Below are 12,500 nucleotides of genomic sequence, written 5' to 3' on the forward strand. Positions count from 1 at the left end.
TGATTAATAGGATTAAGGATAAAACAGAGAATGCAATCTTGGAAGTACAGGGTGGTTTTAGAAGAGGTAGGGGTTGTATGAATCAGATTTTTACAGTTAGGCAGATATGCGAGAAATATTTAGCAAAAGGTAAGGAGGTGTATGTTGCGTTTATGGATCTGGAGAAAGCATATGATAGAGTTGATAGGGAAGCAATGTGGAATGTGATTAGGTTATATGGAGTTGGTGGAAGGTTGTTGCAAGCAGTGAAAAGTTTCTACACAGGTAGTAAAGCATGTGTTAGAATAGGAAAGGAGGTGAGCGATTGGTTTCCGGTGAGAGTGGGGCTGAGACAGGGATGTGTGATGTCGCCCTGGTTGTTTAACTTGTATGTTGATGGAGTGGTGAGAGAGGTGAATGCTAGAGTGCTTGGACGACGATTAAAACTGTTAGGCGAGAATGATCATGAATGGGAGGTAAATCAGTTGTTGTTTGCGGATGATACTGTACTGGTAGCAGACACAGAAGAGAAGCTTGACCGACTAGTGACAGAATTTGGAAGGGTGTGTGAGAGAAGGAAGTTGAGAGTTAATGTGGGTAAGAGTAAGGTTATGAGATGTACGAGAAGGGAAGGTGGTGCAAGGTTGAATGTCATGTTGAATGGAGAGTTACTTGAGGAGGTGGATCAGTTTAAGTACTTGGGGTCTGTTGTTGCAGCAAATGGTGGAGTGGAAGCAGATGTACGTCAGAGAGTGAATGAAGGTTGCAAAGTGTTGGGGGCAGTTAAGGGAGTAGTAAAAAATAGAGGATTGGGCATGAATGTAAAGAGAGTTCTATATGAGAAAGTGATTGTACCAACTGTGATGTATGGATCGGAGTTGTGGGGAATGAAAGTGATGGAGAGACAGAAATTGAATGTGTTTGAGATGAAGTGTCTGAGGAGTATGGCTGGTGTATCTCGAGTAGATAGGGTTAGGAACGAAGTGGTGAGGGTGAGAACGGGTGTAAGAAATGAGTTAGCGGCTAGAGTGGATATGAATGTGTTGAGGTGGTTTGGCCATGTTGAGAGAATGGAAAATGGCTGTCTGCTAAAGAAGGTGATGAATGCAAGAGTTGATGGGAGAAGTACAAGAGGAAGGCCAAGGTTTGGGTGGATGGATGGTGTGAAGAAAGCTCTGGGTGATAGGAGGATAGATGTGAGAGAGGCAAGAGAGCGTGCTAGAAATAGGAATGAATGGCGAGCGATTGTGACGCAGTTCCGGTAGGCCCTGCTGCTTCCTCCGGTGCCTTAGATGACCGCGGAGGTAGCAGCAGTAGGGGACTCAGCAGTATGAAGCTTCATCTGTGGTGGAAATGTGGGAGGTTGGGCTGTGGCACCCTAGCAGTACCAGCTGAACTCGGCTGAGTCCCTGGTTAGGCTGGAGGAACGTAGAGAGTAGAGGTCCCCTTTTTGTTTTGTTTCTTGTTGTTATCGGCTACCCCCCAAAATTGGGGGAAGTGCCTTTGGTATATGTATGTATGTATATGTATGTATGTATATATATGTATATATATATATACATATATACACGCACAATCTAATATTTCGCAATACACACTCTTCTATGAAACCCATCAAAGCCTGAAATCGAAAAAAAAACAAGCGCAAAATATGAAAGCATCAAGAATAAAGCCTGAAAGAAGAAGAGATGAACCAGCATCCCACTCTCGATAAAACGCAGAACAGCAAATCATCTCCAAGAGAACACAAGTGAGAGAGCATCCTTACAAAAGGGCCACTAATGATGACTCCTACTATTCCCCCGAATGGAAAAAGGGGAAAGGGGGGTAAGAGGGAGGGGGGGGGGTAAGAGGGCATAAGAGGAGGGTTAGGAGGGGCTAAGAGGAAGAGAGAAGTAAGGTGAGGGGAAGGGGTTAATGTAAGGTTCTGGTCTTTAGAAGATATGTTTACCGGAAAATCTTGGGGAGAAAAGGCGTCAGGCAAAAGATAAGAGGAGGTGAAGTGAGAGAGAGAGAGAGAGAGGAGAGAGAGAGAGAGAGAGGAGAGAGAGAGGAGAGAGAGAGAGAGAGAGAGAATAAAAAAGTGAAGCCGTGTGCAAGGATATACAGAATAAAATAAGCGAAGGGGAAATGCAATGTCCTTCAAGGGCAGGGAGTTTGTGAAAGAGAGAAGGGAGAAAAAGAGACAGGTTTCAAGTGTTTGAAACCGGGAAAATAAAATTAAGAAAAAACGAAAAGTCCTAGACCAACGGTACGTTGAAAAACAAAAAGGAAATGGAAAAGAGAGAGAGAGAGAGAGAGAGAGAGAGAGAGAGGAGAGAGAGAGAGAGAGAGAGAGAGAGAGAGAGAGAGAGAGTTGAACCAGGTGTTTAAAACAGGGGAGATGTAAAGATGATAAGAGAACTCTAGGGTCAAGCAAGGAAGGACCCTAGAATAGCCGAGAGAGAGAGAGAGAGAGAGAGAGAGAGGAGAGAGAGGAGAGAGAGAGGAGAGAGAGAGAGAGAGAGAGAGAGAGAGAGAGAATTGTGTTTCTAGTTGTTTAAAAAGATGAAATAGAACTGGACAACATAGAAACATCAATCATAGTCAAGAAAACATGAAAATAAAAGCAGTGAACAAAACGGATTTGTGGATTTTGAATAAGAAAGAAGCGGCTGTTTCTGACGAACGCTGGAAAAGGAAATTGCTCTTATTTCTTTTAGATGTTATAGAAAGGGGTTTCAGGGAATTTTTTAAAAGTTGAACGGGGATAAGATTTCAGTCACAGAGAGAGAGAGAGAGAGAGAGAGAGAGAGAGAGAGAGAGAGAGAGAGAGAGAGAGAGAGAGAGAGAGAGAGTGTCTTTAGTTTTACTCTGAACAACAGCAGCCGAGTAGCAATCATGTACCTAGTTCATTGCATAGGTTAAGAGAGACTTATATTACTAAGAAATTTCAATGTAATTTTTCGTCTGTGCGAAAATGAACTTTGCTTTACTTTCAGAGAGAGAGAGAGAGAGAGAGAGAGAGAGACAGAGAGAGAGAGAGAGAGAGAGAGAGAGAGAGAGAGAGAGAGGAGAGAGAGAGAGAGAGAGAGAGAGAGAGAGAGAGAGTGTCTGGTGAATATTAGATGACTGTTTCTTTACCAGTGAGACGAGGATAAAATTAATGAAGTCTTCCTGTCTTCGAATATGTTATGATTGTATCTACTTTCTTTAATTGTTAAATGACGGATGACGACTAACGTATGCTCTCTCTCTCTCTCTCTCTCTCTCTCTCTCTCTCTCTCTCTCTCTCTCTCTCTCTCTTTATGTAAATAGTTGTCTGTCAGACATGCACTAAATTCAATCATAATGAGAAGAAAAAGACAAATGAAAATATATGTAAAAGAAAATTAAATCTTAGGAACAATTTACTACCAAAATATATAATTCACTATTAAAGAAGTACTACATTAAAATATCAAATCACCCAAACTTTTAAATAATCATATGCACCAGAATCATTCTAAAAAACGAACCACTTCAAGCGATTTAAGTCCCAGCACTTTCAAAAGAATCGGACATGTCTGGCGAAGATGTGTCAAATGTCGGTAGCGTCAACTGTCAGCGGCGTCACACGTCAGCTGTTGGCATTCGGGGAAGAAGACAGAAGCCAAATGTCGCCTCTAAACAGAACTGTCGCTCGTTTGGGACCAGCTTAAATTTGAGATAGATTTTCCGAATGAAATTCTATCTTGCTGGATTGAACTACTGTTTCAAACAATAAATAATTTTCCTCAATATTCTTGTTTAATTTTTTTTCACAACAATACAGTGATTAAAAAAATCAGCATTAGCATATGTTAATTTTGTAAAGTAAAGGTTCCGTTAATTGTTTTTTCATATTATAGGTATTTATAAAATGAGATATAGGGGTACCAGCGTTGGCATATGGCATTTACAGAAACATTAATAGGGTAATTAAATCTTGAATCTGTACAAACACACACACAAAGACATTATATAGATATATATAGATATATGTATATATATATATATATATATATATATATATATATATTATATATATATATATACTGTATATATATATATATATATATATATATATATATATATATATATATATACTGTATATATATATATATACTGTATATATATATATATACTGTATATATATATATATATATATATATATATATATATATATATATATATATATATATATATATATTACGACTAGCGAATTACGTAAACTCCCAAGCTTCAAACTCACCTGCGTTATATTACATAATCTGATATACACTAGAATACCTCCGAGCTCTGAGAATAATACTGAATATCTAAAGGTCTCTTTACTCTCAAAACAAAAGTGGGTGAGCACTTAATTTTTAATGGGAACTATTCTTAAATCAGCCTCTTATTTCGGTTCTAAGTTAGGGATACGAGCAAAACACTGAATTAATTATTGGTGATCGAAATAACACACACTTTACAAAAATATATGCATTCTATAAAAAAATAATTCAAAAGTAATGCCAAAAATGAAATCACTAAATTTAATTCTGAACTAGATCTTAGACTCATGAAAAAACCCCAATTCAAGAATTTTACAATACAATCACTTGTTTCACTAGAGATTAATTATTGAAAATATTTAATTTTCGCAATTAATGAAAAAAATTACACTAACACTATGGAAAATAGACAATAATTACACCTTTACATTTAAGTAACTGTTACTCTCAGGACCTTTGGGCTCACACAAGGTTACAGAACGGTTAAGCAAAAATAAATTCCCGTCACTTTTAAATCAAATCTCACAGGGTATTGGTATTGTTATTTACCCTAAACACATTTCCTTCAAGACAAAGACGTCAGTGTGATACGAAACTCTTCTCTCATCTCCCCCCAAACGTTCTGTGTAGTCTCTCCCCTTAAGATTTAATCATCTCTCTCGTTAGCTGGAATGCTTTAAGGCTTCCCCTCTCCCCCAGTTTCGTTAGAGGCTGCAAAAATAAACCACCCCCGTCAAAATTTCACTCGTTACAGCTAAGGAGGCTATCAAGTCCTTCACTCTTGTGGTCAACAGTTCCTCGAAAGGTTCTCTGGTCATTAAGCTTTGAAGAGGTCACGAAAGATCGTTACAGGGACTCAATTTTGCTTTGTATCTTTAGTTGCCTGATTTAAGTTTTGGTGGGAATGGCTTAATTGGGAATTGGTTTCATATTAGGACTTCTTAAAACGTGATTATGGCATTAAAAGTCAAGTCTGATTGTGTTTACATGCACAAATATCAATTAATTCAGGATAAATACTTCTCATGAATTCTTTGATATCGTATTTATTTGAACTATATAATTCTCCTTGTATTCAATCTTAGCATTTGATGACTGCATGCTATCAGTCTTATTTAATTCTTTCACTTATTATTTTATTACCATTTTGTTTTACATACTGCATATTTGTGTGAAATACATTTGATAGTGTAAAAACTAGTTACCTGGATATACTGTATATAATAAAACACTCAGATTTTCATAAGTATCGTTTAGGATACTTTGAAAGCATTATTAACCTCAATCAAGGTACAAAAAAGTGATTAATCCAACACTTAACACTTAATCTAGAATAGAATTAAAACAACGGAAATCTATTAATAATATACGCCTGCAAAACCTAGAAATAAACATTTCAAGCAATCGCGTTAGTAAAAGTTAAATTCATGGTAAGAAAATAAAAAAATCTTAGTTCACCCGTGAATATTTATTTGCCAACATAGCAGACGTGCAGAAAAGCTTTGTTGGCACCAACGTGGCCAAACAAACGAAGCGAAACACGAGCCTTAAGACAAGAATCTTATCTCCAGGTTATATTCCCTCCTGCTTATTTCTAATCTCTTTTACGAGGAAAACCCTCGTTTTCGTCCTCAACATCCTTTTAACATCTGGCGAGTCTCATAGGCTACCGATAACCCCACTTCTTGAAGACCTATTATCTCGCGAACTGTTTACGTATGCTTAATGGGAGTAAGCAGTTTCCCTCGTCTTTAATTCTTTGAAAATTATGCAGAATGTCTTAAGAAAAATATACCTACTGTGAGAGTTTATTATCTTCTGTGCTGTTTGTGGAATACTAAGTGGAAGTATATTTATTCTCTTTATCCTTGGCAAAATCTCCACTATATAATGAAGAGCAAGTGTCTGGATACACACAAACACACACACACACACACACATATATATATATATATATATATATATACATATATATATATATATATATATAATATATATATATTATAATATATGTATATATATATATATATATATATATATATATATATATATATATATATATATATATATATATATATATTATATATATATATATGTATATATATATATGTATATATATAATATATATTTATATATATATATATATATATATATATATTATATATATATATATATATATATATATATATATATATATATATACAGTATATTTGGTCACGCTGAGCTCTTCCTGTCCCTCGGGGTAAGTGGGAAAAGGAGTTCTCTTCCCCTGGCGAGAAGGGTTACTTGTGCGTGTGCGCGCATTTCTAGACATTAGCAGTCATTTTTGACAGGTCCCGTAAAATAGTTATGCATATTGTTTGATGAAATATTAATGCGATGAACACATGCGTCATTTAACCAAAAAAGATTGCGATCAGTAGAAAAAAATATGGGATTTTGATGTTCAACTGGCATGGAAAATCATATATTTAAATGGAAAAAGTTCATAGTTTTCAGGTAAATGGAGGTTATGTAAGAAAGTCAACATAAATGTGAATTGATGTGTACTTTTTTTTTTTTTTTTTTTTTAAATTCGACTGTTTAAATTTCTTGAACTTTAGAAGTGAATTAGTTCTTTACTTCTTACCATGTTACAAATAATTAAACCATAGTCGAAAATTAATATATCCTTCGATTAAAAAATCACTTTTCTGGTATATTATAATCTAATCATCACCATACCTGGTATATTATTTAATCATCACTATCAAATATATTATAATCTATAATATATTACAATAAAAACTCCCATTAAAAAATCATATTTGTTAAAAACATAAAAATGAAAAAGTTTTATATGATTTTACTGTGGCTTTGCAAATCTACAAAAACTGATACAAACTAGTCACTGCTGAATGTGCAACACAGAAATAACATTTTCTCCCCAATCAGAGAGACAGGAATATTTGGATTTTCAGTTAACTGATTCCAACTGGAGTTAGCCCTTGTTTGTATTTGTGATTTGACTAACTGGCTCCAATTTCTTGATTTTAGGTTTTAGAGACCACCGTGTTCTATGGTTTAAAAGGATTAATCTCTTTTTGTAAAAAAAAAAAAAAAAAAAAAAAAAAAAAAAAAAAAAAATATATTATATATATATATATATATATATATATATATATATATATATATATATATATATATATATATATATATCACATTTTAGAGTTCTAAAATTGGTAATGATATAAAGTTTCAAGATTGGCAATGATTGCTCTTCATACTTCTCTCTCTCTCTCTCTCTCTCTCTCTCTCTCTCTCTCTCTCTCTCTCTCTCTCTCTCTCTCTCTCTCTCTCTCTCTCTCTCTCTCTCTCTCTCTCAAAAAGAAAAAGAAAAATATTTCGAAGTTGAATACAACATATTTGCTTAAAAAAATTATTGGCAACATAATTTTGAAAACTTTCAACAACCAAAAACAGTTTGAGTTATCATTATCCTTATCGTTATTATTATTATTATTATTATTATTATTATTATTATTATCATCATCATTAAATTATTATTATTATTATTATTATTATTATTATTATTATTATTATTATTATTCATTATCAATTACAGATGCTGCGACACCATCATACCTTCTGGTTAGTAGCAACAGCCTTTATATCCCTGGTGCTGCCATCTGTTGCACGTTTCAAGAAGCAACACGAATCATCAGGTGAGTAGCAATTCTTTGAACTATTGTGCTATGTCATGCTAAGAATTAAACCATGTTATTGGCACCTTCAAACACATCATGCTAGTATTTGAGTTGGGGATTTTTACGTTATTGATGTCTTTGGAATTTATCTGCTTATATAGCTTTTCCGAAATTATCCCTTTGTCATGAAAATTAGCAATGTCATTCGTCGAGTATTTTTTTTTCTTTTTTTTTTTGTCAAATTAAGTTGTTTATTTGGCTTTGTAACACTTTTCTCAAATATATTTTTATTGGCGAACCATGTCCCCTTGCTCTTCATAAATCGCACCATCATCTCAAAGATCTCTCAAAGGGCGATTTGTCTTTAGGTATGGCTTTTGTTATTTGCTGAATGTCCAGAATATTCTCGGCTCAAACTCATGACTTTTATCACATTACACTAGTGATGAAGAGGTCCACTTGACCTAGCTATACGTTATTAGCTTTAAATAAAATGAAAAGTCAGAAAGATAGGTTTCCTATATGAAAAAGGCTTCATCGGCAAAGCTCAGTTGTAATCTTGTTTCTTTTTCAGATTAAAGGTGACTTTTTTGAAGGAAATGGGAATATAGTTGTTCAAGGTTTTTCTTTCACTCTCTGTCTCGATAAATGAATGCTACCTTTGTCCTATATCTGGATAGTGTGTGCTCTCTCTCTCTCTCTCTCTCTCTCTCTCTCTCTCTCTCTCTCTCTCTCTCTCTCTCTCAAATATATCCCTTGAAAGGAAATTTCTCTCTCTCTCTCTCTCTCTCTCTCTCTCTCTCTCTCTCCTCTCTCTCTCTCTCTCTCTCTTCTCTCTCTCTCTCTCTCTCTCTCTCTCTCTCTCTCTCTCTCTCTCTCTCTCTCCTCTCTCTCTCTCTCTCTCGAAAATATATCCCTTGAAAGGAAAGGAAATTGAATACAACCCTTCCTCTTCCTCTCCTTCACTCTCTATCCTCCACGCTTCCATTCACACCTATTTTTCCTATTTTCCAGGGGAAGTCGTCGCCAATGCAGATCCAGTCTGGAATATTCGCCACGTGTTACCTCCACTGGATCTACAAAACAACACCGTCACTGATGTCAAAGTGAACGTGGGCGATGTTGCCTATTTGCCCTGTAGATTTCCCAAAATTTCTACAACACATCAACTGGAGGTACGTACTTTTTTTCATTCTTTTTGTTTGTCTTTTTTTCGTATGGGAGACTTGCACTGACAGTGGTAAGACACGCTAAGTAATTACTTCAAGATGTTCAGTTCTGTAGAAGTGCCAAAGTTTCTTCTACATACGAAGGTGAGGGTCTTAAAAATTCGGTGTTTTTACTTATCTTATTTTTACATTTATATAAACCGAGAAATTTTTAAAGTTGACGATAATGTACCACGATAAAATAGTACATTTAATACTGCATTCTGTATACGTTCTAGTTTTTAGTCAATAAGCCTGTGGAAAAACTAGTCTTGTATTATATCCTTTTCATACCATTCAAAGAGAGAGTTGTAATAGCGGCAACGAAACTAGAGATTATATAAGTTATCGCCTGTTAACTACAAATTGTTCCCAGCGACAAATCAAACATCACGAAACAATTTTCTTAGATTTTTCTAACCTCTGTTACATAAGATTCTCGGTATCGAACAGCTTTCTTGTCATTAGTAAAGAAAAAAAAAATCTTCATTTGCATACTGGAATGATACCTCAATATTTCTTTGAACCCAGGGTTAAGAATAAGGTTCTTTGACATATTGCTCGTTCGCTAAGAAAGACGTATAAAAAATAAATGTATCACTATTTTCTCAAAACGTCAATATTCGTATGGTAATGTATTCAATTGATTAATGAACCATTTTTCCCTTTTAAAAATACACACTTGTCAATACTCTGTTAATCTTCCCGAGTAGGTAACCAAGAACGTTCAGGAACTAATGGATTTTTTTTTTTTTAATAAAAATAGAAAAGAACCCTTCATGAGTCATTACCATTATTCCGACTCATAAAAGCATTTTAAAGACTATAATATCAATACAACCATATTTTAGTAACTTTCTGAATATGGATTTGAAGCCGCATAGGTTTTTTTTTTTTTTTTTTTTTTTCAAATGACACTACGGTAAGTACTGTTCCTAGACGCTAATCAGAGTTAAATACTTGAATGGCAGAGAATGCATTGCTGTCTTTGAAATCTTAAAAAATTATAGCGATATATTTCATGAAAGATTTCCTGTGAGATTTAATCGTAGTTTACATCGGTATTATATCATGTTTTAAGATGTTTTTAACTTTTCAATATATATATATATATATATATATATATATATATATATATATATATATATATATATATATATATAGTATAGATATATATATATATATATATATATATATATATATACACATATATATACATATACATATACATATACATATATATACATATACATATACATATATATACACACATATATATATATGTATGTATATATATATATATATATATATATATATATATATATATATATATATATATTTATATATACTGTATATATATATATATATATATATATATATATATATATATATATATATATATTTATATATACTGTATATATATATATATATATATATATATATATATATATATATATATATATATATATATATATATATATATATATATATATATATATAGCATTACAGTATTTCTCAAGTGAAAGATTGTTCTTTCAGTCCATCTGTAGTTGTTTTTCCTCTAATGCTATATTCGAATAAAGCGAAATCCTTATCGAAGGAATGACCGGTACCGTCATGTCGAAAATATATGTACTTGATACTTTTAGTTGGCAGTAAAATATGCTTGAATTCAATCTTAATACCTTATTATGTTTATATATGAAAAACTTAGAACTGATTTCTCTTACTATTCACTATTTTCTATGAAGTCAGAAATCTCTCTCTCTCTCTCTCTCTCTCTCTCTCTCTCTCTCTCTCTCTCTCTCTCTCTCTCTCGTGACTAACGCTTCCAGACTGTTATATTTAAATAATTAGATGGGATTTCTCAATTTTCAAGCGATGAATATATTAAAAAATGCATTATCCATCTCTCTCACACTCGCCCGTTCTTTGTCAAGGTCCAAGGTCTCGTGCATATAAAAGATATCAAAGCAATGAATTTTTTTAACGAGTTTAACGGCTATGCTTTCAAGAGACCCTTGATGGATATTTTTATGCATATATTCTGAATAAATAATAAATCTCATCTTGAATAGAATCACCATAGCAAAGGAACGTTCACGGATGTCTCGAATACATTAGGTGACCTCGTTAAAGAATAAGCTTTTAAGTCATCAGCTATTCCAGATAACTTTTCTTTCCTCTTAACCCTTTCAGTGCCGACTCCAAATGATTTGGCACTCACGCCCCCAAGGACTTATTTATGACCTTTTACTTATCTTAGTACAAAAAATAAAGGTAGGACTTTATAACATTTGATATCGTATAGCTAAATAAATATAATTTTCATTGTTTTGTAATAATACTTATTTTGTAAAATTCAATAATATGTGATGAATGAAAAAAGAAAGTAGGCAATTACTAAACGTGAAATATGTTCTATGACGCCAAATGGAGTAGAAAAATTCAATTTAAATAGGTACAATAGCGCTCAAACATAATATCTTTGATAACATTTGTTCATAGGGTTATTTTACTTTGTTCAATTTAGTTCAAGGTAAGAAAAATACGAAATGGTTCAATAACGAGAATCCCAACATGGTGATTAAATTGTATAGAATGAATCCTGAAAAAATGATTTTTTTTTCTTTACATAAAATTAATGGATTTGCTGGCATACGAAAACCAGTCTTGGAAATGGACGTAAAAGGATTCACAACAAAGTCAAGTTTAAATACAAGGTTGGAAAGCCTTTGTCCCGTCCACATACTCCTATAAATGGATATACTGAGAATCATCTGACAAAGTGGAAAGCCATTTATTAGAAAAAAAATACTGACAAGGTCACTGCACTCCATACATGTGTAAACAATGAACTTTTGTAACACCAATTTATTTATTTATTTCTAGATCAGTAGGCTTGTGAATCCTTGACCGACACGTGACTTTTCCTAGCTAGGCAGTTTACAATGGAATATATAATGAAAACATTTTCATTATTATCTGAAGTGGTTTTGCTGATGTCATAGCATTGGTTACTGTATTCTATGTACTGATTATATGATTTGCTGGCATGGTCCTAAGCCCCATTAATGGTGGTTGTGGTGGCCTGGTGGTTGTGGTGGCCTGGTGGTAGCGTCCTTGCCTGGTGATTGCCAGACTGGGGTTAAGAGTCCCACACAAAAATGTTTAAGTTCCTTTGGTCGCTGCAACCTTACCATCCTGGAGAGCTTATAGGTCTATATGTTGAGTCATCAGCAGCCATTGCCTGGCACTCCTTCATCCTAGCTCGGCCGGAGAGGAGGCTTGGGCGCTGATCATATGTATATCTGGTCAGTCTCTGGGGCATTGAGCTGCTTGATAGGGCAATG

At 33.8% G+C, this 12,500-nt stretch overlaps 1 protein-coding gene and 1 long non-coding RNA gene across 2 annotated transcripts in view; one reads left to right on the forward strand and one right to left on the reverse strand.

The window, feature by feature from the left end:
* The window catches only part of LOC137654529 (uncharacterized), a 157,524-nt gene that overhangs the window by 129,277 nt on the left and 15,747 nt on the right, over positions 1-12,500 (reverse strand). The gene's annotated exons all lie outside the window — the stretch shown is intronic.
* The window catches only part of LOC137654528 (zwei Ig domain protein zig-8-like), a 57,189-nt gene continuing 52,546 nt past the window's right edge, over positions 7,858-12,500 (forward strand). Inside the window, exons 1-2 of the mRNA XM_068388237.1 lie at positions 7,858-7,957; positions 8,954-9,114. Coding sequence (XP_068244338.1) covers positions 7,858-7,957; positions 8,954-9,114 — 261 coding nt within the window. The remainder of the gene's footprint in view (positions 7,958-8,953; positions 9,115-12,500) is intronic.

The sequence above is a fragment of the Palaemon carinicauda genome, chromosome 15, assembly GCF_036898095.1.
Source record: "Palaemon carinicauda isolate YSFRI2023 chromosome 15, ASM3689809v2, whole genome shotgun sequence".
Lineage (NCBI taxonomy): Eukaryota > Metazoa > Arthropoda > Malacostraca > Decapoda > Palaemonidae > Palaemon > Palaemon carinicauda.